This window comes from Argiope bruennichi, chromosome 8 (genome assembly GCF_947563725.1).
Source record: "Argiope bruennichi chromosome 8, qqArgBrue1.1, whole genome shotgun sequence".
Taxonomy (NCBI): Eukaryota; Metazoa; Arthropoda; class Arachnida; order Araneae; family Araneidae; genus Argiope; species Argiope bruennichi.
Window position 1 is genome coordinate 109,838,675 of NC_079158.1, and position 26,252 is coordinate 109,864,926.

General features: G+C 31.4%; 1 protein-coding gene across 1 annotated transcript in view; it reads right to left on the reverse strand.

Annotated features, from left to right (window-relative positions):
- LOC129980721 (degenerin deg-1-like) overlaps positions 1–25,822 on the reverse strand; it is a 46,491-nt gene extending 20,669 nt beyond the window's left edge. Inside the window, exons 1-6 of the mRNA XM_056091104.1 lie at positions 25,514–25,822; positions 24,475–24,731; positions 22,596–22,720; positions 14,801–14,964; positions 12,778–12,906; positions 9,118–9,238 (exon numbers count right to left, since the gene is read on the reverse strand). Of these exons, the coding sequence (XP_055947079.1) occupies positions 9,118–9,238; positions 12,778–12,906; positions 14,801–14,964; positions 22,596–22,720; positions 24,475–24,731; positions 25,514–25,822 (1,105 nt within the window). The remainder of the gene's footprint in view (positions 1–9,117; positions 9,239–12,777; positions 12,907–14,800; positions 14,965–22,595; positions 22,721–24,474; positions 24,732–25,513) is intronic.
- Between the last annotated feature and the right edge of the window lie 430 nt (positions 25,823–26,252).

A 26,252-nucleotide genomic window follows, 5' to 3' on the forward strand; every position in this document is an offset into this window, starting at 1 on the left:
ATAAGCAATGATAGATAAGCTATAAAATGAATAATGTAATCTAGCAGATTAATTCGAATAGCATATTAAACTAAGTGCATTCATGTTCTTTTTAATGACCAGTTCATATGTAGGTAAGATTAAAAATATTCATATGTAATCAGTATGCGATTCGTATCTAAAAACATGATTTTACAAAAAACACCTGTTGAATATTTAAATCTTCTTAATCTTAGTAAATATTTTACTAAGTTCAATATTTAAATCTTCCAATTATTTAATATTATATCAATTCTCATTACCTGTATGCCATTCAGTTTTTGTCATTGGAAGGACTTTTTTCTACTTTTTCTAATCCTTCCAATTCTTCTTCAAGTTCTCAAAGTCACTGCCATTTGTAACTTAATCGTTCAGGTGGCCCTCACAGATGAGAAAAGTATATCAATTACTTTATCAGATGCGGATCTGGTATCAAGAAATATTAGTAGTCAAATGACTACATGTGGTTGATGAGACACATTGAAAGTTGAGAGAATTCTAGAATCGTTATAGATTTTTTCCAAGCCATAACTGTGATTGACTTCAATTAACACATCAAGAGACTCTAATCAGAGTAATGTTAGCGGACATTCAGTCACGTGATTTTCTGTGCATCTAAATCCCTACATAATGAGTAAACATATTGAACCTATACTTGAGATCCATGAATAACATCCAAGCATTTTTTTGTAAATAAATATCTGTTCTAGACTCAACAGCCAACCCTGCTCAATGATTTCCATGTTGCCTCAGTACGTTATGACTTTCAGTATGCACACTGTGATATAACTGCGTTCATCATTTTGCATTTTCTCTATATCCACTTTAAAACTATCGAATCCATCTTTTATATTTGCTTTCTTTTTCAAATAACAAAATTAATTAGCAGAAAAATTCGGACGAGAGTCTGATATGATTCTTGAAGACTAAGGAAGCGCCCGTTTTATCCTTTTTAATTAAGTGCGTTATTTTTTCAGATTTGTTCAAGAGCTGGATACAAGTCGACCGCTCTTCAATGGCTGAGAGAAAATAAATGATTTTCTCAGTTATTTTGCGTCTCAAAAATATTCTACTTCCGAAAACTGGAAGCTAATCATCTTGATATGATCATCTTTCGTAAGCTAAATGATCATGGGGAGAAAAACATCCTGTTACAATGAGCTTTGCAAAAGGAATATGCACTTCGGTCAAAGTCATCTAGCACGTTTGGTGATTATTATGAGCTCTATAACTTGCAGAAATATTTGACGAGCCACTTTGAGTTTTGCATCAGTATCTACAAAGTAAATAAGTATTTGTGCATTATAAGTTATGCGAATGCTTACAATGAATGGTTTGCATCTTATTCATTATTGCTTTCAGAATGACAGCCAAACAAGGTTACTCCACCTATACCTAAGGCAGTTGGATAAACTGAATGACCGGAACGGCCGGACACCATAAGTGCAAACTCCCCCCCCCCCCTCACGTTGAAGGCATATCTTGTTATCGGGAGGAGATAGCTGAACCCAACAATTTCTGTATCCAAACAGGTTGTCAAGAATTGACCACCATACCAGACGCTTTTTATTCCCTTATTCAAGGTGCACTCAAGGGAAAAGGAATCCTTCAGAATGATGAGTATAATCTAGTGTTGCCTTCCTTGAGACGTTGTTTTGAAATGGGCTCATTTTTCATTTACAGATGATTTTTCTATTTAGTGCCATCAATTGCTAAATTTTATGTGAACTTTAACAAATTTTATTTGCAGAAGTCCAATGCTAATAAATAGTTTGTTTTTTTTATGATGGAGGTTTACTCCTTACTTTCAAAAGAGTTGCCATATTTTTTTTTATTTGCTTTGATGTTTAAAAAAAATATTGTATCATGTTTAATATCATTAAGGAGTAATAATACTTGTGTTATCATTTCAAAGCAATGCACAAATTTACATTGACTATTTCTAAAAGAATGAAAATAATTGCACTAACAGCTTTTTTGTTTCAAATTATTTAATTCGTTTATGCAATCTTACTTAGTGATCTATAATGGACATTTCGTAGGTTTGATTGGTGAATTTTCCTGCAAGTTCCATTACATTCTAAAATTATAATTTTTGAGACGCCTGATGATCTTGAAATTTTTATTAATGATTCTTCAATTTTGAAAATTATTCTTGCCTCAACTTTTCTGTTATTTGAATGCTTAAAACATCACACTGTAACAAGTCTGTACGATTGATGCTTCGAACGTTTTTCGAGATAGCAGGGATTCCAGTTAGTAGTAGGCAGTTGAATTGCTTAGTATTGAAATAATATTTTACCATGAGAAATAGCAATTTTTTAATAAAGAAAATATTTCATGAGAAAAATTGCATAGTGATTAATAAAATTTATTTTATATGCGGAAGCCGTAATGAAAAAAAAAATTAAAAATAGAGGTTAGTTATAGTTTGTTATTGGAACAAATCAAAATGTTCCAAATATCAATAAAAATTTAATTCAAAAACAGCTTTTTTCCTTTTTTTAAATCGATGATACACAACTTCTCCAATAAAAGTGAGCGTAGAAAGACTTAGGCCCAAGGAAAGTATCAAAAAGCAACCTAAAAGATCCCTAATGCTGAAAGCTTTTGTTTCTTTATTTATGTACATTGTCGAAGCTTTAAAAAGCAAATACTTATAGGACTCGTCACTCACAAACTTATTATAAATTCCCGCACTGCTGGCTCGAGATATTATTGTATTTAACTGTTTCTTGTAACGAAAACCTTTTTCCATTCCAAAGGCGAAATTGAGAGACAAAAGAGATTCTTCTGACATGTAATAAACTTTCCAGTTCTCAGGACCAGCTACGATCTGAAATAAGGATCTATATGACATCACGGCACAATTTGTGTCAATTGCACATTGACTCGAACCTGAATACCAATTATTACGAAGAGCTGTCTGGCCTAAAAATTTCAAGTGTTTTTTATCGCTGTGAATAAGAAATTCTAAGATGGATGAACCTTTAGGCAAACAGATCCTATAACCACGCTTCATCACAGCTTCTGAAAGTTCTTCGAAATTTTTCACTGCCGGAATTTGCAACGGAACGGTTAAAACCGACAGCAAAATGGCGGAGTAACTTAATGTCAGAATCATTCCAAAAACCAACCATGATCCAACGATGTTTCTTGAAACATAACGTTTAGTGATTGAGGATTGATTTAACAGCGATCCGAAACACTTGAGGAAAATCTTGATATATGTATCTTTGGTATTTAGCAAATATTTTATCACTAATGGCATTAGAAGAAGCGTGATTGTTACAGCCATCCAAATGGTAAAATCGAAAGGTCGGAATAAAGCGAGCGATGGTGGCAATGTTCCTGGTTTCTTGATTTGGAATGTCATGTCTTCTATCAAGTAAACTCTGCTGAAATCAACAACATCAAATCTGCTGTTGGTTATAGATAATGAATTAAAAGCTAAATTTGCTTCTCCTCTTTGGATCATTCCAATCATGCCGGTCCAATTACCATCTGACAATGAGCTGCCCCATTCTCTGTCCCTAGCGAAGACAATTTCGAATCGTTTGTTCAATGCTTTCAAAACAACATCTAAATATTTACCCTCAATTCCTGAGAATTTATAATTACTGTCGTTATTACCTTCTACTCTTACGAATCCTCCGTTGATAATACAGACTTTTATGATATCTGATTGGTTCATTTTAAAATATGGATAGTCAAATCAGTTGGATTGTTTTCAAGATTGCTAGATAGAACCAATGCAATTTTTCTGTAATTTCAATTATTTAAAAATGCGAGTTTTACTTTCAGTATAAAATAATGGAAGCTATTTTTAAAAAATCAGCAACATTTTCATTATTTTTAATATATGAATAGTAATAATAATAGTATTATATATTCCTCGAAAATACGGTTTTATAATGGATGCAAGACAATTTTAAATTATTTTAAATTTTTTCAATACAATATATTAGCAATATCAAATTTGAAGTTTCATTTGCCATATATATAAAGTATAAATTTAATTTTTTTTAGATATATTATACCGGTGTTGTATGCAAAAAATATCCCTGTAAAATCACTAAATACATAGAGTTTAGAATTTGGTTTGAAACACAATTTTGTTTTATGTAAAATTTTATTTAGTTGTATTTAAAGGTTTTGAAGCCATTGTTTTTTTTCTCATAGATAACTAAATGAAAATTTAATTTTTCAAACAATCAAGAAAAGATGCTACTTTTGGTGTTTCAAGTTAAAACTAATTGAAAATAAAAACATATAAAAATTGATGTTAATCACTTAGAAGCTTTTAGAATATTCTACGGTAAGATTGTTTTTCATTCCTTTATAGAAAGAGAGACGACTTATATTTGAATAAAGATCTGTTTTTTTAGAGAAGTTTTGGTTCCTTGTTAAAAACCAGCGATAAATAATAAAGAATTTGAATACTGGTTGATTGATTGAACGGGGTTTTGAGATCTTTAGCTGCAAAGGCTGCTATTCCCAACTTCCAAATAAGAATGACAATAAGTAGATACTACACAACTTCAATCCGCCATTTTCATATTCTAAGCAGAACAAATGTCATTGTTATGGTTCAATATGAAATCCGTTTCTTTAATTCTAATCAATCAGATTATTTAATTAACGGTTGCAATATATGCTTAAAATAAAATAAAGAATTTGAGAAATTTTCCCTTTTTTTTTTTTTTTCTTTCTGTTTTTCTTTCTTTTGATAAGGAGAGTTTTGTGCACAAGAACTTTGTCTCTCGAAGGTTCTTCAGAGCAGAGTTTTAGCTGCTTTGATATAAATTGAACATTAATATTTCAGATAAAATATATCTTCGCTATTGCTGCCGCTGGTTTCTACTCAGCTGAATACAAACACCGAAATAGCTTTTCTGAAAAATACACTTAATGAAAAGAAAGAAATATTACAACTTTGCAAACGATATCACAGTTAGCTTGGCAATAAACAAGCTGATTTGTCCACGAAAACGAGTCGAATACTTGCCCTTGTCACTATTGGGTGAGAAATATATTCTTAGTAATTAAATAACTTTCTTCAATCTGATCTAAAACAATATTAATGCCTTTGACAGTAAATAATGGTTTGATGGTAAAATACATAGAAGTTTTTGGAACTCTAGACAAATATTAAAACGATTAGTCCAATAATGCACAACATGCTGATAATTTTCCGATGCAATGTGATTAGATCCAAGATGTTCAGTCAAACGCCATTAATACATACTCACGAAAGATATATTTAGCTTATTACATGGAAATTCAATACAACTGACATTCAAATTCAAACTCAAAATATATTCTTAATTTCATACTAATGATGCAATTAGTGCAATTTCATTTATAGTCTTGTTAATATCAATACTATTCGGAGCTTTCAGATTGGAGAATACTTTGAACTGAAGCATCAGTACAACAATTGGATCTCAGATTTCATCCAAAGCAAAAGATACTTATGATTTGTTGTTGTAGAATATCTTTTATACAATAGAACTAATTTGCATGTTTTGATACAAGAAACGCAAATCAAATCAAAAGCCATTGCGTGCTCGAATAAAGAGTCATTGGTATACGTAATTTTCAGTTGAATAATGTTTTTAATGCTTTTTTTGTTAGAAAAAAACTAATATATAGTAATTTTATTTCAATAGGTTTGGCATCACATTGGCTTTTATCTTTCAGTAAGACGAATTTACGTAAAGAGTTCACTCAAATGATATACATAATTTTTGGTCGGTAAATTTATAAAAATTTGCATGGTCCTTCCCCCCCCCCTCTACCTTTCTCTCAGTTATGTCGTAAACAATAAAACACACAGTACGAAATAAACATTACTTTTTTATAAGGAAACACTCAAATATGTGTTAAGATTCGAATTATTTATTCCTAAATTTTGATTGGAATTGTGGCAAGTAAAAATACCAAGTTTTATACGTTATTTTTAAACAACTTCTTATTTGGGCGAAAATGTTATTAAAAATGTTTCAAAATATTGTAGATGTTTCAAGATCTGGTTTAGACGAAAAAAAATTAAAGAAATAATAAATATTGGGGAATTATAGCTGAGCTTTCATGCGATTTCAAAATATATTTTTGAATAAAATACAGACGACTGATTTCCATATGTATAGATAAAAGGCTTAGTCAGAGTATCATAACAAGAAACGAATGTGTATAACACAAACAGGGAAGGTGCCATAATAATAGCATTAGGTTTTGAAAATAAGTAATATCCATTCATATATAATGCACAGTAATGAAGAATATTCATTCTAAATGTGTGAAAACAAGGTGCGAACGAGATTCTGAGGTAGCAATCAAACAATTGCGAAGCAATTTCTCCTTTGCATGCACGAAAGAATGCAATCAAGCAGTAAACATATCTTAATCATAAACAGGCGTAAGCAAATCATAAGAATCTAACTATATATGTAACGGAAGACTCAGAAGTTGATAAATATAAATAAGGTTTTTCCAACATAACTGCAGACTTGGGGGACTCGGGATAACAGATAATTAAGGGACCCTATTTTATGATTTTTTTTATGGTAAATAATTTTCTAAATAATTAAAGGTGTTTTATAAACTTTAATCATATCATATATTTTTCGATATATATTTCTTTGATATGAACTATAACATGTTATTTTTTCTTTCTATTTAATCTTACTGACTAGATTAGCTGGCGGTAATAACAGCCTTGATTTTTCTGACTATGATTTTCATAAAGCAGATGTTTCTTAATTGTTAAAATTATCAGTTGCCGATGTGTTCAGTTCGCTGTCTTTGTATCGCAATTGTAGATGAACGCTTAAAAAATGGATATTGTTGCGAAATTTCCCGGATTCGTTTGGATAGTGGAAATTATATGGTGTGAAGAACGCTCAATCACCAGGCGGCAGTAGAAAGTAAAACAGCGACGTTTATTTACACGAAGACACACAGGACAGCACAAGGACGACAACTATATACAGCACAGAAGACGATTATCTTCAGCCGACACGTGCAGCATACAACAAGACTCTCTACTGCAGACAGTAACGCACAGCTTAGTTCAGCACTAGCTTGACTCCGTCGCTGTTCTGCTAATCTCTGGAAGGCCAGTTCTTTATCGTCGATTCCGACTACGACTACCGATCTGGTTCCCGACGACACTGTAACTGCAGGCTGCTCCTTTTATAGGTCTCAGGAGGCGGGGCTAGAAGCCTCTCAACCAATCAGGAACGTTCGAGGCTTAACTCGGTTCCTACTGGACGGATCGGGAAAATTCTCGATGTTTCGGGTATAATCTATTTTGGCAACAAAGTCACCAAATTCGTCGCCAAATCACCAAATGGTCGCCAAGTTTGTCGCCAAGCTCTGGGAACCAACTATGCTGGGAAGCAGCATCACAGGTTCGTAACAATATTGTTTTAAAAAAATTGAGAGAAAAGGATTGTTTATGTTTATTAATCTACACTGATTAGATTTTTGAGCCCTCCATATTAATCCTCTTATTCTGAAAAAGTGGTTCAATGAATTATTTATATTAATCTTAAAAAATGTCACCAAATAAGTGAAAAGATGGAAAGAACGATCAAAATTATTTTGACATACCAACTTTAACTAAGTTTTTTGTCTGTCTGTTTGATATAAACTTTGCAAAGATTTTAAACTAACCTCCGGTGAGCTAAAGACTTGCAATATGAAATATGAAAGACTTTCAATAACAATGCAATATGAAACACTTTCTTATTGTTTTCGGTACAAATTTTTGCCATCGGGTGTAGCTCTTCGATATAACTCTTTCACACACATCAAATTAAAAAAAAATGAAAATAAATATTTAAATAAAAAGTTTTTTTAACATCTGTTTTTAAAATGTACTAAAAAGTATAAAATAATTTCACCTACTTGCGTACAGATTTATAATTATAAATTTTTAAAGTTCACAATATTGAATATGTAATCAGCTAAGAAATTTTGAATGAATTTTTAAAATTCACAATCTTAAATTTTCGAGACAATCTGTATGGACTAAGAAAAATTATTTTATGCTTTTTAGTCTGTTTTTAAAACATAGTATATTAAATTCTTTTATTTAAATAAATATTAGTTTGGGAAAATAGCAAGGAATTTTCTCAGTTCATTTTAATTATAACGCAATGCTGTTGCTTATTATAGCACAATACGCTCAATTGCTTATTATTACACGATAAACAGCAAACAAGATTGGTCCTAAACAATGTATTCAATTTAATTTTGAAAAGTCCTTTTTTTTATTTGAAGAGCATTTTACCTCAAAGAAAAATGCGATGCTTTCCAAAATTAATTTCAAATTGTGTGACTAATAATATAATACATTTTATAAACTTCTGCAAAAAAAAAAAAAAAAAATTGCATTGAGATTTTTTTAAGAATAGGTTAAAGCAGATTGGAACAGGTAAGTTTTGTATCTATACATGTTTCTAGAAATTACAATTCATTGTATGTATTGAGAAAAAACAGGGAAATGCTGTCCTGCAGAATACCATAATACTGAATAATCAATTAAATAACATATATAGAAAAAAGCTATTTGCCATTATTATATGATGGCGATTTTTTACTTCTGAAATTAATAGTGATACAAAAAATATACCTGAAGAGAATACAATTTATATGCAGTTTTAAAAAGTTTTTTCTTTTCTATATAACATAAAAAATTTAATTTTCCAAACTGTATTTTAGAAAAGAATTCGCAATTTTTTTCTACTAGGGGATTTTAATAAAAGAAAACACTTTTCTGTTAAAGCAAATGTGTTTCTGTCTGAATAACTTGGAAGATAAACCCAAATAAAAAATAGTGAAAGAGGAAAACAAAAAAAAAAACGAAGAATAAATCAATAAAGCGAAAGTGAGTCTTGGGTAGGAAAGGAAGATGGGGTAGGAGAATGCTAAACCGGAGGTGAAAAATTTCCAGCTTAGGCTCCAATTTCAAAAGTTGAAAACTTCATTTCTCCTCCACCAATGTCACTTAACCATGCAAGGTTCATAATTAAAGTAAAATTGCTTGATTTCTTAAATGAAACAAAGAATGCGTTCTCGAAATTCCCTTACCTGCTGTCTTGTTACAAGGGTTGCAAAACTTCCATTTGGCTATAGTTGCACTAGTTGGTTGTTCATCCAGACATTGGCATTTGGAAAATAACAATGTATTCTGGCACAACGTGTTGCAGTGCTGAAATTTAAAGACACAAGTAACAATATTATAAATAATAATTTCAATAATTTATGACTAATGAAAGATTTGCTAATTGGATTTGCTCGGAAATCCTTTTTGTCCCGATGATTCATCCTCATGCCTTTCAAGCGATTAGTGGCGTAGAGAAATAGGGAATATCAATAACGCTGATACTAATTGTGATGGAAGGGGCAGAGCCGGCTCTCTCCAAAAAGGGGCCTGGGTGCAAGAAACCATTTGGGGTCATTACTTTTTTTGTACAGTAAAAAAATTACAAACACTAACATATAAAACTATTGCATTTTTACTTAATGCGTGATTTTGCTTTGCTATTAATAACATCAGAAAAATTACAATTTTTTGTAGGATTTTTTTTTATGCTTATTATAGCAAGTGCATTTACGCATTCTGCACATTTGCCTGATCAAAGACAATTCTTTATTAATTTTGTTTGTTTGTTTCTTATGGCACTTGCCACTGACAAGCCCGCTGTTCAAAGACAGCCGATTTAAGCCTGAGGGGGACGTCTCTTATTTTTTATAGCAGCGCCAACTAGGGCCAAGAGTACGACTTTGCCACTCACGCATCACTCATTCGCTTGCACAACCCCTTTTTACAGGAGGGCACATTCACACATCTCACAGATAGAACAACCATGCCCAAACCGGGACTCGAACCCGGGACGCCCAGATCACGGGGAAGACGCGCTACCCCTATGCCAGGACGCCGGCTTTATTAATTTTAATTTGCTGAAAGAGTTCTCAGCATTAGTTATGGTAACTTTCAACATAAAGAAAAGTTTTAACATTGTTAAAGCATTTAGAAATAACTCATTATAATTATTATTTAGTATGCATTGCAACATATCTTGTGCGTTATTTACATGCCTTTTATTCAAAATCCAATCCCGTAGCAAACCAATTTCCTAGATTAGGTTTTTATCTAAATCTTTATTATAAAATTTTTTTAAAAAATTTTGGAACATTTTTCTAATTTATATATATTTTTTTAAGTTTCTATATCAATGATTAATTTAAAATATGTTTAAATCTATCTTCAATCTATACAATAACAATTACAATGTTAAAAATGGTATCTAAATTCCTTTACTGGGTTTTCTATAATTTCCAACTCTGCTATTTCGGAATATAATCTTTTCCTTTTCCGAATTCCTTTTTTAGTAAAATGTTCTGAAATATTCAAATTACGAGGTATCACTTTTGCATCGTCTAAAAATGTGTTGAATTTTTATCTTAAATTTTGAATTTGAGTTATTATTTTGTTGACTAAATTAAATTAAACTATCCAATAATAATTATTTTGGCTTGAAATATTTATTGGTAATATTAATTTTAGATAATATTCCAAACCATACTATTAAGCATGAAATAAATGGCATTTCTTGTATTGAATCCAATAGACTTTTAGCTTCGGATACTTCTATATTATTGTTATTTGCTTCAATAAATTCTTCTAGGGCATTAAAAATTTGTTCAGACTCTGTATACATTGCTTTAATTGAATCAATTTTGGCTTCACAAAAAGATCGCATAATGGTGTAAGACTAACATTTAAATACTTTTGTAGAATTTACCATCTCTTTGTAGATGCAGAAAGTAAGCAATAAGGAAGTTGCAAAATCGAAAAATTTTTGTTTACTATACTGCTAGAAGCGGCATCGCAAATTAATAAATTAAAAGATTACGATAGACAAGGCACCTAAATTGCATGAGCGTTTAGAGTAATTATTCTAGATTGCACACTTTTATATTTCCTTCTCATGTTGCTACCTCGTTGTATGCCCATCTCTACAATTCATAATATTCAAATCAAGCTCGCTTAATCTTTTCAATAGTTTTTGCTTTCTGAGATCCTTCTTAGTTACTTCAATAGACCCTATAAAGACTCATTTATAGTTAATTTTCTCTCTTCAAAGTTTATAGGACTATAAGGACTGAAATTTGTTCCTTATGGGAAATACCAGGAGTAGAATCCAGTTGGATACTGTAGTACGTGGCGGCTTGTATATCGTCTTTAATTTTGTTAAGGACGTCATTTCCTAAATCAGGAATAATTTGTTCTTGTGATCTATGGACTAAATGATGCACAATTATATATTTCGAATTTTTCAGATGAAATATTCATTGTTCAGTTATTTATTGTTCAGAACGTTATTTTAATTCTTGATCATGTTGGGGCTCCGATGCATAGCATCCAGCGCAACCTCCCCCCCCCCCATATGGCCAGCCCTGGGAAGGGGATATGCTAGGAAAAACCGCAAAATATTCTTGGGTCTCTTATATTTTATGTAACTAATATGATGAAGATAGAATGAAAAAATTTCAATCCACCGTTCTCCTTGCTTTTCATACGCCACTACTACAATATCTCAATAAGAACTTCCACAAACACAATGCATTTGGATTTGATCTGGCTTTAGAGGCGAAGCCAATTTCGTGTCATTTCATTTCAGACTCACGCTCCCCCTATAATGCCTCGAGTTGTTTTCTAAACCAGTGGATTTAAAATCAAAAATTTTCACAGCATCCTTTTCTTATTTTTCTTTTTAAAGGAATTTTTTTTTTTTTCGTTGGCAGACGAAGGCTTGATTTGCATACTCATTTAGCGAGTTGGCCATAAGTTTTATAAATTTACCAGTTGTTGTTGTTTCTAATGGCACTTGTCATAGACAAGCCCCTGACTTTAGAAGTCAGAAATTTAAAGCCAAGGGTGCGTCTCTTGTTTTTCAGCAGCGCCATCAAAGGCCAATAGTGTTACACACCCGTCACAACCTTTTTTACAGGGCGGACTTCATTCATTCATCCACAGCTCGTAATTTAGACCTGAATCAGAGAACGATCACCAATGATCCAGTGGTTCCAGTGTTATTACTCTCGACAAATAGGACTTTGTGACCACGACATATTTATGCGTGCGCCAGCCACGACACACACGCGGAGTCTTCGGCCGGTGGGGCTCGAATTCGCAACCCAAGGGACGCGAATCCAACGCCCTACCAACCAGGCTATCCCGGCCCAAATTTATCAGTAAAAATATGAAAAGAATGTATACAACAGAATTAATTTTCTTGGAGAAAAAAAAAATCCCAACAGCAATAAGAATATCATTGTAAATTGTGTAGAAATGTAATAGACATTAACAAAATTGTAGAAACAACCACTAAAGGATATAAAAACTTTTAATTTATATGCGGTATACTCTAGTTGCCACAATTCTAGTATTGTGACTTGCCTTTTTTTCTTTCAAGTACATAATTAATCGCCGTTTGAAGGAAAAGAAGAGACCCTCACAGAGGTTGCATTTTGTTGAGAGTAGTTTGACCGTATTCTCTATTTGGTCACTTTTGTGACACCTTTTACATGACCAGTCAAATTGGCTTGATTTAGATATTGAAAAAAAAATACCCAGAAGTTTTTTTCCTTATAGACAAATAATCCCTTTTATAAACAGCCAGGATATGAAAGATTCACGACCTTATCTTGAAAAGAGATTTGGAAATAAAATTCATTTCTTACCTCGTAAGTGTATTTCAAATTCTCTAAGTCGAAATCTAAATGTAAAGACTTCAACTTTGTTCTTATTGGTGATTCCATGAATGTTTCTGTGCAAGACCCCTCATAACCAGGCAGACGTTTGGTTAATTTCTGAAGGGAAAAAAAAAGCAAATTTATGAAAATTTCAAAAACGCATTAAGATTGATGACTTACTGGAAATATTTATTTATTTATTGTAAATATTTTGTAGATTAAATGACTGGTTATTTTTAAATGCATAAGTGAAGCGCATAAATAATTTCACACTATGTTCAAATTTCTCTGACAAACATCATAGGGTATAAAGACTTCCATGAACATTTTGTCACAATTAATTAAATAAATAAGCTGGGTTTTTTTTAATCGAAACCAACTTTTCTATTTGATGCTGTATCTTCATTAAAAGTTATCGTGCGGTAGCTCAAAGGAAACCAAAACTAGGCTTAAATTTTGATGTAAAACCAAATGTAAAAGAAGTGAAACACTTTCAGTGTTCTTTGAAAAAATGCGTTTGTAAGTTAGTAATAATCTAGTTATGTACATTTGACTGGTTATTATATTGTCTTAAACGATGCGAAATTATAAAAAAGTGTTACTGTCTGCTTTGACGAATTATTAAGACTATAGTCTGTGTATTTTCTGTAGGCGGTTCAAAATCACATTTTCTACCTCTAACCGGTTGTCTACCTCGAAACGCTGAGGCAGATAACAGTGTCAATCTTTTTTTTTTTTCTTTTTTTTTTTTTCCTTTCTTTTTTACGCAGCTGTAAAGTTATTCCGAAGGTAAGGCATTCCCGAAACGTACTGGCGTGAAAAAAAAAACAAGGATTGTCGAAACCATGGCAACGGAGAAGGAGAAAAAGTGAAGAGTAGGGAAGGCGAGTGTCCTTGAAACGCCTACAGAAATTACACAGACTATAATTTCATATACTGAAAAGTTTTTTTTAATTTTTAATGTAGCTAATCCAATTAATAGTAGTAATATCATTTTAAATTCGTTATTTATTTGATACTCGTAATGTTGAATCAAATTTCATATCATTTTTTGAATACATTAATAAATTATTGTAAAAATACGGTTTCGGGAGCTTTTATAAATTATTTGTAGAAAATATTTTCCATTTAGTTAAAAATAATACTCAGAACAAACAACAACATACAATAAAACTCATACAACAAAAGGAATTTATGTGCAATGTTATTTTATATTAATGCCTTTTTTGCATAAAACTATAAAGAAATTTATGGGAAATGCGTTAATTTACTTGATATATCTTTTGAGAGTTGATATTACATATTATTATACTTTTTTGAATATAACGTTTCCAACTGTAGCCTCAACAATCAGTTAACATATAATAGCTGTAACTTTTGTAATGTTATAAATACTTCAAATTTTGCCTATACCAAATAAATATAAAATAAAATAATTTTCTTATAACAAATAAAACATTATAAAAGATGCGTTTTAGATTTCTGGTAACTCTGGAAATATATGTTATTAAAAATAATTCTAAAAATAGTTTTTATGAAAAAAAGTGTCGTCGACCCTTAATGAAACAATATATCTACAAAATGGCGATTAGGCCAAGATTTGAACCTGAACTTCGCATATGAATAATGATATTCTTTTAAAGGGATTTTGTGTTTACCCTATTCAATAAAAATTGACTACAGTTATTCTAAATTGAAATAAATCGTTTGATGTAGAGGCCACTAGTTTAAATAGTAATTGAATATGTTATTCAATGATTATTAAAATTTTGCTTATTTTCTAACAAATTACATGCATGCATAGCAAGTGCTGACGAAATTAATAGATATAACAAATTCTATATATTCCCGTTGCCTTGTCTTTTTAAATCTTGTTTTCGTATTTGATTATTTTACATCTATATATGATCTATTGTTTTGATAACAATAATGCAGGCAATGGCAAATTATTCTGAGACCTATAATTTATTATTTTTCGTACTAGATATCAAAGAAGAAAATACTCACTTACCCTTTTGACTCCAATATGGACGCTTCGTCCCGGACTGGCTATGATTCCTCCCCTTTGCAAAGTTGGAAATGTCCCTTGAGGGTGAACCAACAGTCGCACGCCATATTCTGCGGATATCAAATTCCAGTATTCTGATCTTTCAATATTTAAAGTGAGACGAATTCCTAAGAAAAAAAAAAAGGAGATGATAATATTCATCATAACATTTCTAAATTTAAGCGTTTTAATCGGATCAGAGATGGAAAAAAATCTTCATTGTTAAAAATAAAAATTGCGAATAAGAATTTAAAAATCATCGGGACAATAATCAATCGCATGTAACTATTGCATGTGATTTCTTAACTGCGCTGTAAAACCTTTGTAAGGATTGTTGTATTACTAGCCGCTATGCAATCTGGCCGGCAAGAATTTAATATTTCTTTCCAACTCGAAAAAGGTACTTCTACTAGTTTTGTTGATTTTTCATATTTAATTCCTTTTTTTGTGTAAAATAATGCCGGGTTTACATTCGGCCAGTTATAAGACGGCCAGTAGGCAGCGCATGCGCAGAAAGGGAGTGATTTATGTTCGCCACAATTTCATAGGATAGAGTCAGACATTCCATGCTTGGTTATAAATTGCCGTTTTGGCGTCCCTGAATTTTTCCTTTTCACCGCGTATCGTATTAAAATGATGGATATTTACACAAAAAAAAGATGATAAAATTTAAAAAAAAAAAACCAATATACCTAAATTTAGAAAACTATAAAAAATAAATGGCAAATGAAATGAAAAAAAAAAAAATCGCAATTTCACATCACAAAGAACAAAGAGCAGAAAATGTCGGGATTAATCTACGATAAGTAATCAATTTTTTCACGCCAAAAAAAAAAAAAAAAAAAAAACCCGCCAAATTCTACAAACGCATGCGCAGTAACAAAAAAAATACAATACAGCGGCTTGTACTTTTACTTAGTAGTTGTCCAGACCGAACAGCATTTTTCAGCCTTTCTACGCATGCGCTGATTACTTACAATCTTATAACAGGCCAAGTGTTACCCCGGCATAAATCTATTCTTGGTAAAATGCCTTAGCGTTTCTTGAAGCTCTGAACATTTAAATGGAAGAATCAATCGATACATTCACACGTTTATTTATTTTCCGGAGAAATATTCCGACTTAGGAATTAATCCAAATCCCCACCACAAATTGTAATTGAATCTTATTAATAAAAAATTTAGAATGATATGCGAGTTGTAAATTTCATTCATTCATAGATTTTGTCATTTTATTGTAAAGAATAGAAATTCAAACCTAGGTGTCATGGAAATGGTCGAAATGATCTCTCCTAAATTTTCTCTCTAATAAACTTGCCATGTCAGAGAATCCCTTATATGGCATTAGCTTACAACAGTAAAGAAATATTTTTTGGCGTAAATTTAGATTTTTACTGAATCTATCGCGTCATCCTTGACGAGTGATTTGAAATTTAATCCCAGGTATGCGTTAATAGTAACCAAAAATCAAACATGTTTTAGACAAGCTTTTCTTAACCGATTGAAACAAAAATTTGACGCAAAACTGATTTGTAGTCATGAATTCTGATACCGAATTTAATATATTTAAAGTCACTGCGTTTTTGAATTATCGGTTTTATATCGGTTCTACAGTACAGACCGACAGTACATCAATCCCTTATCTATCTAACTCTCTACTTTTTATAATTATAATAGTGTTAACTTATATTCAAACAGCCCGGCAGGCGCACTATCTCTGTATAGATTTTGCACAAAATTTGATTGAATTTGCAACTTGGTATAAATACCATATACCAAATTTCAACTATCTAACTCAAATCGTTTTTTAATTATCTTTGTCACAGATAGACAGACGGATATTTTCCAAAAATGTATTTTTCGAATTCACGGAGGTCTAAAAGGTAGAGATTCAACAAAATCCAGAATTCAAAATTTTTTTGACGATTACTATATTTTTTCTGTACTACGAGAAAGTAAAAAGTATTAGCAGAAGACTTACTTATAATAAAGAGTAGTTCTAGATCGCAATGTCAGGGCAATTTTCTTCAATTATAATGTTTTTTTTTGTTACGATTTTATCATGGATGAACATATTTAAAGAATCGGAACAAAGTGATTAAGTACTGGACTAAATTTAACAAAGTATCGTATAGTTTACTATCTTAGCCATAAAGAATTAATTTATGCTTATTTATTACAATCAATATTTCCGTCACCAGAGGAAAAAAACTGAAGTTGTAGGCTGAATTCGGGCAGTAAAAAACTTAAAATGTATCATGGAATACATTGATATATCATGCATATATAAGCAAAAATGTCGGAAAACTTATTAACTACATTTTTGGTCAGCATTTTCCTCGGAGCTCCGATGGCAATATCAACAAAACCGAAAGATTGTGCACATTAAAGAATTATTATCAATGTACTTTAACCCTATGAGCCCTAACACGCACGAGATCGTCCCGTCCAACAGGGACCTGACTCAAACGCTTTGAGGCGGTTAGATGAATTTAAGGGGTGAAAAGTGTTTCGTGACGAGCGCACCATATACCCGTTATGGAGGGTCTGCTAACTTTGACAGATTGATGAGTGCCTTTTCAAGTCGTGCTATGCCTGCGAAGGAAAAGGACCACGCCGGATAGTAACTAAGTTGATGAAACATTATTTATCAGTTAAGAAGATCTAAATTCAATGATTTGATTTTTTTAAACATTTTATTATTATGATTGCCATGAGTTTTTCAGTTTCTTTTATGCATAAGATATCAAGATTTTTATCAATTAAAAAATCTATTGCCTTCCTCTTTACTTATAAAAATTTCAACAATTACTGTTTCTTTCCTCGCCATTTTGCAATTAGTACATTTCAGAAAAATATGATGGCTGCTAATTAAAGTCAATTGCTGTATAAAATTTAGAAATAAAGTAAAATTTGATGTATTCAGTTTCAATTTTGAAGGATCTTCTGTGAAAATAATTAAAAAACGATGAACCGATTGATAAATGTCTTCGTACGTGCGAAAAGTACAAATAATCTTAATATATTTATTACCTTATTTTTCAAAAACTCAGTTTTATACAAATACAAAAATCTTGCTGTTTGGAATAAAATTTATTATGTTTAAATTATGAAATTAAATAGAGAATATTAATTTTAATTCAGAATCTAATTTGAATTGCTGTAAAAATTCTTCAAGATTCTGTACTAGAATTTTTTTATGAGAATAAATAAAATGATCATTTGAGGAATGGATAGCGTTGTTTTTTTCTGTGAAATATCCCAAGAGCACTTCCCCCCCTCTAATTATGTACTTTAAGTACTAATATGAAAATACATTTTCTTTTCTAAGAAGAAGCGAAAGAAGACAGAATTGTGTTAAGTTACTCGTCGCGATCATCTTTGCTAAATTAGTTTTTCAGGGAATTAAATACACAATGCAGAAAGGAAGAGATTTTAAGAAATTGCATTCTATATTATTCTGATATTTGGTAATTAGAGATATTTTAAATCTTATATTGGCAAAATAATTAATTTTATCTATATGTTTTTTTTAACCTTTTAATGAAGTTTCCTTTCAATTTTTGGAGCCATTAACCCCTTATTTAATAGTACACTATGTCTACAAAGTTTGTAAAAATATTATTGGTAAGTTAAAAATAAAATAAAAGCATGCCCAATTTTACTTTAATAAATAAGTAAATTTAAATTATTTTATTAATAATTATAAAAAAAATCAAGCTTGAATTTTCAATATTCTTGTTGCTAAAATAGTTTCCCATTCTTTGAAGACTTCATGATAATTTTCAAATGCTTTAAATAAAGGTTTAAAAAATAATAATAAAAAAAATACTAATTTTAAACTACGAATTTAAAATCCCAACTTTACTTTTATCATTATATGTTTTTCTACTTCAGAAGTAAGAAAATACACTTCCGATAAAAAAAAAACTATCCGAAGGAGATTCGAAGATAATAATGGATTATGTTTAACTCTTTAACATCCAAGCACTTTTCAAGTGGCACTCCCTTTAACATCCAGACTTTTTCAGCGTGTCTCTGAAAGACATGGACTCTTCCTAGCTGAGGGGCAGTTACCCCCCGCACTCTGAAGTAATAAAACTGTCGACGCTCTACCTTGAATAATTGCCTTGCGGTTTTCGACAACGAGATTCATTTTCCATCAGCTTAAGAGTTTTATTCTAATGTATTTATATTTTTTAGTGTGAAGTGTTTCGCTCATCATCTTTGTGGAGTATTTTTTTTTTACAAAAAATTTGAAATTTATTCTATAATTTAGAAAATAGGGTTTTTTTTTTTTTTTTGTAAGTTTTATGTTAGGCTTCCAAACCATTTAAATAAAAACTGGCTTTACTAGCAATTTCAAAAACATCTTTATGTTTCATTTAATTCTCAATAGGCTTTTACATTTTTTTGTTGCCAAAATTAAATAATATGTCATATATTACCATGTAAAAAATTTTTACATAGTAATGTAAAACATACATTATACATATATCAATGCAATTAGTACATTTTTTTACATAGTATAGATGTCAATGCTTTTCAGTGATAATGTTTTAAATCTTCATTTAATACCGAAATAAAAACAATCGTTGGATAAAAAAAATGTTATTGCTCTTTTTGAAAGATGTTTCGAAAATAATATATTCTTTTAACACTCAGCCTAGATTTTTTTTTTTTTATTGTCTGTAGCATTTTTTTTTTAGTATAAACGATTATCTTTATTGAATTTTTAAATATAAAATATTATTTTGTATTTTCGATAGTGGTACTAAGAGAAAAATTTTAGAACTTTAATTACATTTTTAAAGAAGTTTTCACATTTTTTCCCCCAAAACCTTACGCATTCTTGCTTTTACATTAAATAATCGAAAAAGAATGTAGGGTAAATATAAATTCCAAAAATATATTTTGCAACTCATTTTTACTAATCTTTTAAAATATAACTATTAAAATTTTTTTCTTACCAAGGGAATATATTACGTCAAACGTTATATATCTCATCTATCGAATTGTTTCGATAGATGAGATAACATATTTTTAAAACTTCATTTAATTATGAAATACAAAAATTTGTGAAATAAAATTCGGGGGAAAAATTACTCAGCTAAATATATTTCGAAAATACATTCCTTCAGTTTTCAGCCTGAATATTTTTCTAAAACATTACATTCTTCATAAACTAAATATGAAGATTCAACACATTTAAAATTACATTAATCATAAGTATTACTTTTTTAGTATGAACTGTCATGTTGAATTTTTCAAGCTGAATTTCTGATTTTAAAATGTTATGTGAAGTTTTCTATAGTATTGTTAAGACAAGATAAATTTTTGAACGAAAGCTTCATATTAAATTTCCACACGTGGGAATCATTTGCAAATTTTTGATAATATGTACATTATATAACATTTTTTGACTCCTCATCTCTATCTCTCTCGTTCATCTCCTGCTTCTTTGCTTAGAATAAATGAGAGATCAGCTAAAGTATCATTTTTTGGCCAACCATCATCTTCGCTGATAGATCACTGTCACTTTCGTCAGAATCAAGTAAAATTGCTTTAATTTCTTCTTCAGTGTGTTCACGATTTCTTTTACTCATAATGAAGAAATAATGAGCGTTTCAATAGAAAAATTACTCTGATAATCCAAACACCCGATTCACAGTACATAAAATAAAGAGTAGAAATTCACAACTGAAGAGAAATTTTCAGAATGGCATTCTATAAAGGAACTCAGTATTTATATAACTTATCTCACTCTTTGAAGAGGGCGATAAAGAATACTCCCAATCTTTTTTTTTTTTTTTTTGTCTTTTAATTCTATTTTAAAAGCGGTAGTTTGTACACGGCCTCAGAATTTCCGACAGTCCTTTGATGAAAGAATAAGATGCTTGGAGTGTAAAACGACTTCCTTCCATAGTAACAAGTGTCGCTACCCATTTTGTGAGAAAACTGCGATGTGAATAGGCCGCATTGACAATGCAATGGTTTGTCTTTATATCATTACAATAGTCTTACTAATGAAAAGGGCTTCTGATGCTTGTCCGAAAAATAAACAACGTGTCGGTATCCTTATCGTTACCAGAGAACTTCAGTGGAAAATTTCTTTTATAAATGGCCATAAAATCTTTCCAATTTTGAGCTAACAACACGTGAAAACAGAAACTAAAACCCTTTCAAAATACAAAATGTAAGCCAACAACCTATTTAGTGAATTCCTCCTCAACCCCTACCGCCCTAAGGCATAGGGGAAACTACTGTGAAAAAGCCGCGATTGTCGAAGATAACGAGGACCTCCTGGAGTGTTCAGTAGAGTAGCCGCTTTTAATACCCATCTCCCCTAAAACGGCTAGCAGCCGCCCCAAACCGCCCCACGTGGATGTTATAGGGTAAATTCTCAAACCGCCCCAAACCGCCCCGCTGGAATCGAGAGGGTTAATTACTTTATCCTTATTTTATTTTTTTAATGTATTCTTAATTCTATAGCAACAATAAAATGCAAAAAAAAAAAAAGTTCCTAAAATCTTCGAAACACGTGCGAGTTCAAATTCAGAAACAACAAACCCTTCCTTCAAACCAAAAACGGCAACCCCATGGGGGCAAAAATTGGCCACGTGTTTCATTTATAGCTCAGTAGGTGTCCCCCTCCTGTTATCTCTCTGAATGAAAAGACGATTCCATTTTGCTTTCGTCCACGAAAAACGGGTTAGGACTTTGCGGAACTGGAATTCTCATGCTTGCCGGGCTCATAGAGATAAGCTTCTAAGCAATTTTTTCATATTTTATCCTGCTAATGATTTGTATGTTTCAATTCACACTAGTACCCCAGGTTTAAAATTATTTTTAACTTTCTGTTCAAAAATCTGCCTTGTTTCCATGCATCAGCCCACGCATACATAAAGTAGCTCTCGCTTTTTATCACAATACCATGCGTTTTGCACTTCGTAGTATAATAGTAATAAAATAAAAATGAAAAGCGACTATACATTTTAAACGTCTTCCTTTTGACCATTCGGATCCAATATGATACAGACATAAAATCTTGCTCACAAGGCTGTATACCAAATTTCATTTATCTAGTGCGTTTTGTATTAAAGTTATCAGATACACATATACATATATATGCATATCAACCGACGAATTCGGCGCAAAATTTGATACATATCTTCAATTTTGATGACATTTATATGCCAAATTTTATCGATCTAGCTGCTTTTTTTTTTCATTATCGTGCTCGCATGCTTACAAACAGACAGATTTTCAATAGATGTAGTTTGTTCAAAATTAAATAGAAATTTTAACAAATTCAATACTAAAACTTCATACATTTCGTTTGTCAAATTCACTCTTTTTAATTGCATTTATTTATTTTTCTCGCGTTCAGACAGATATAATAATGGTTTTTAGGCTCTGAAAGGTTCAAAACCTAAAAATTTCTTTTTCTTTTCTTTTTACACGTATCTGAGAAAGGATGAAAGGTTTTTCATTACAAAATATAGCAAATTCTTTTCTTTTATTGCTTTTTTTGTTTTGTTCAAATAGAAATGGATAATGAGTCACATGCTTTTTTTGTTTTGTCCAAATAGAAATGGATAATGAGTCACAAGCCACAAGCTCTTGCGATTTATTAACTTTTATGCCTAATCATTATTCATCTTATACAATTGCACCGCATTGCATGAACTTTTATTTTATTCTTTTATTCATTTATTTAAAATTAAGGGAAAAAATAGAATATCTTAACTGGGACATACCTTGTGTTGTTCCTCCTTTTTTAATTGTCATTGCTTCATCAGTGTCGTTTTTTTTAACAGAAAGGGTGTGACATAAGCCAAATATAGGCGAAGTCACATTCGTAATTTTAACGTGGAAAGTTGTGCTGAAAAATAGACAATTTTTAATGAATTTCATGCATATTCTGCTCTGCCTGTAAATTATCAGAAAGAAGTATTAAATGACCAATAAAAGAGATTAAAAGAATTCCTCATTATTTATTTAAAACAGCATTTTTGCAGTTGCAGTTCTTTAACTCAAAATCTAATGATGCTACAAAGCATACAGTGGAACGTCACTACACGTGCAGAATTCGTTTTCTGAATTTTACTCGTAATGTGAAACATTCGTTAATAGAAAAGAACTTTTACATAGGAATCCATGTAAACAGAATAAAGAGTACCATTTTGAAATGAAATATTCAAATTTATAATGATGTAATTTATTATCTAAAATGCATGCTTTTTTTGCAAGTTTAGTTTAGTTTAATTTAGTTATATTAACGTCCCGTTTTAAAGCAACACTAAGGCTATTTTGGGGCGCACCTTGTAATTTTGAACCTCGGTCAGATGACGAGGACGACACCTGAACTGGCAAACCTCTTTTCACACCACACCACACCAGCGAGAGGACTGCTTTTTTTTTTTTTTTACAAGAAGATTGTCTAAAGACATTTGTTTTTGACAATCTAAGACATTTTTGTTACGTTTCATAATTTGGTAAAAATGAGATACAGCATTATTTTTATATGAATTTGTAAAGCTTAAAGCTACCATCTTATTAGGGTAATGTTTTCCAAAGTAAGATACAATAATTTCATATGATTTCGGTATATATTCCTTATTTCACTGAAAAGTTCTTCCTGCCTTCAATCTATTGATTCTTCCTTTCCTGACCAAACTCCTTTTGCTGTGGTACAAAATACAGCTCCATAAGCTCTTAGGTAGTTTTGACTGTATTTTTCAACCAGTTCATCGATGTTCGTTCCCATCTACCTCTTGCCCCATAATTTTAATTATAGACACAAACCTGTAGATTAAATCTTCACGGACACTTGCTCTATTCCCTCAGAGTCATGTTCGACATCACTATCCAGCCGAAGCCTCTTCCATGCAGAAATAAAGATTGTCTTCAAATAAATGTTGAACACAGACTGATACCCGATATACAAACTAATCATGTATGTGACGACACAGTGTTTCCATGCCACTCGTTCTACGAAACATCACTGGTTAAATGCGTCACATTTTTACATTTGTTTTTAATGTTGAGTGGAGCTCAAGGGATTAGTGAGTTGAGAATTGAGTCATTCGCGAAGTCTTGGGGACAAATATTGAAGCAGCATAGAGTCGTGTGCTGAGTAACCAGTCGTATTGTAGTGAGTTGGCAGTTGGATACAACTAAAGCGAGAAGACAATGGAGAAAAACAGACGTTTGGAAAGACTTTTGAGAATAGCTATGTGGATTTTCTCTTCCTGCTGAGTCCGCTCTATCTTTCCGCTTTGTGTGCTGTTGTGGTTGTTTACCACCGATTACTACTTATGAGCTGCTATTTGTTCTAAACGTACTATTGTGTATTACTTGTGTACGTCTCGACTGTGTTTTGTCGTCTTTGTCTTTTTGTTAATCTATGTCGTTATTTGTTATTAAGGTATGCTGACTGTTACATCATGCACTCATTAAAGCCAACTCGTCAATTTTGGTGGAATTTTCCTTAAGAATATAATATGCACATGCTCATTTGAATTCAAATACTCCAGAATCTCAAATTAATTCGCTAATCTGGTTTAAAACGGTGACAGAATGGCTGTAAAGATGTCATGACACACTCAAGATAAGTCAGATTTCTGTTACACTTACTTATTACCGAAACAATCCTTGCTGTTGAAAGTACATTGGATGATAAGATTTTCCGCTTTGTGGCCATATTCTGATAGGTCATCTTTGGTGACTCCGAGACTAAGCCACGTATCACTCAAATCTACGGCACTTTTCTCCACTAGCTCTTCTTCTGACTGGTAGCAAGTATTAGACGCTTTGGTCGTAGAATTGTTTCTGCCTGAAGATACGTTATTTCTTCTGAAAGATGTCATCTCAAAATACTGGTGTGCATAATCCTAAAGTAAAAATAATACTAATAAGTGAATTAAGGTATCCGATTAAATTCGCAGATGAATTAAAAAATGAAATATAAAAAAAATCTCCTTAATTCTAAAAGCCTGAATTAGTCTTAAAAAGTCACAATTAGAAAATATATATATTATTATTAGATTCTGAAAAAAACTGCTTATTTAATAAAACATTAACAAAAAATTCATTGTTAAAAAACCGGCGTAACTAAAACATATTGGAAATATCTGATTTAGAATATATATATATATATATATATATATATATATATACTTCCTAAACAATTTAGAAGGTGATAGACCATAAAATAAGAATTATTTTATAAATAAATATTTTATGAACATTTGAAGTTATTACTTTTTTTTCCGTCAAAATCGTTTTGAACTGAATTTAATTGTTAAACATGTCTAAATAAAGCTGTTTTGAAACCCGCGGTCTATTAAATCTTCAAAGTGTAAAAATTACTCTTATATTGTAATATTTTTAGGAATTATCAGTAAAAAACATTATGATTTTGATCAATTTTAATTAATTAAAATTTCAAAAAAGAAATAGAAGGTGCACGTTATTACTTTCCAAAGTATGTTGTTCCAAATTTGGTAACTCTATGTCCAACTCTTCGCCAAAATTCACTAGCTTTTATTAGTAACAGAGATATCCTACCATTTTTCGGCTTTTTGCTGTTTGCATGTGGGAAAAATTGAAGAGCTTCGGTATTTATTGCCAGGTTAACTTTATTGCCGAATATATCGAGTAGATTTTTGCTTACCCAAGGTTGATTATTTACCTTCTTGATAACATTCAGATTGCAAACTGTGAGCGACGGAAATTCCACGTGTTCTGCGTCTTTTTCTTGGGTTATGGTCACCTTTGGATTGCTGAGGTAGTTACCTATGAGGTAGCTGCAGTGGTAGCAGCAGCCACCCAGCGAAGTGAGGAAGACTAAGATCCAGAAGACTTTCCGAGCAGGGTGCCGACTTGTGGTGATCTTACGTATTCCGTGGGTTGTTGTCTGGTTCACGTACGTGCTTAAAAGCCTGTGGTAATTAGTAGCACCGCTCCACTGTCGATAAGCCATGTTTGGAAAGAAATCTGCAAAAGAATACATATTTTTTGTTGAAATCGATATTCAATTTCTTTAACGTAGATACACTACATTAAGTATGTACGTACTACATTTAAATTCCGCATTTGTTTTCTCCCTATCTCACACGAAATGTTATTAATATTTATTTTATGCTCAGTGTAACTGCTTGTCCCTTTCACAATGCACAACCACTGCTAAATAATTTCGAATCAATTCCCATGTATCTCACTCATACCACACCAAAGCCATGCCAATGCCTATATTACTTGTTATGTCCAGAAGTTAAGAACTTCGAGTTCAAGAATTCCATAACCATTTCCTCAAATCGGCAAATAGGTTTTGAACATTCGAATCTGTATGTGTTGCAGATGTTTAGAGATAGGTTGACCAGTAGGGGGAAATAAAAATAGTCTTTAAAATG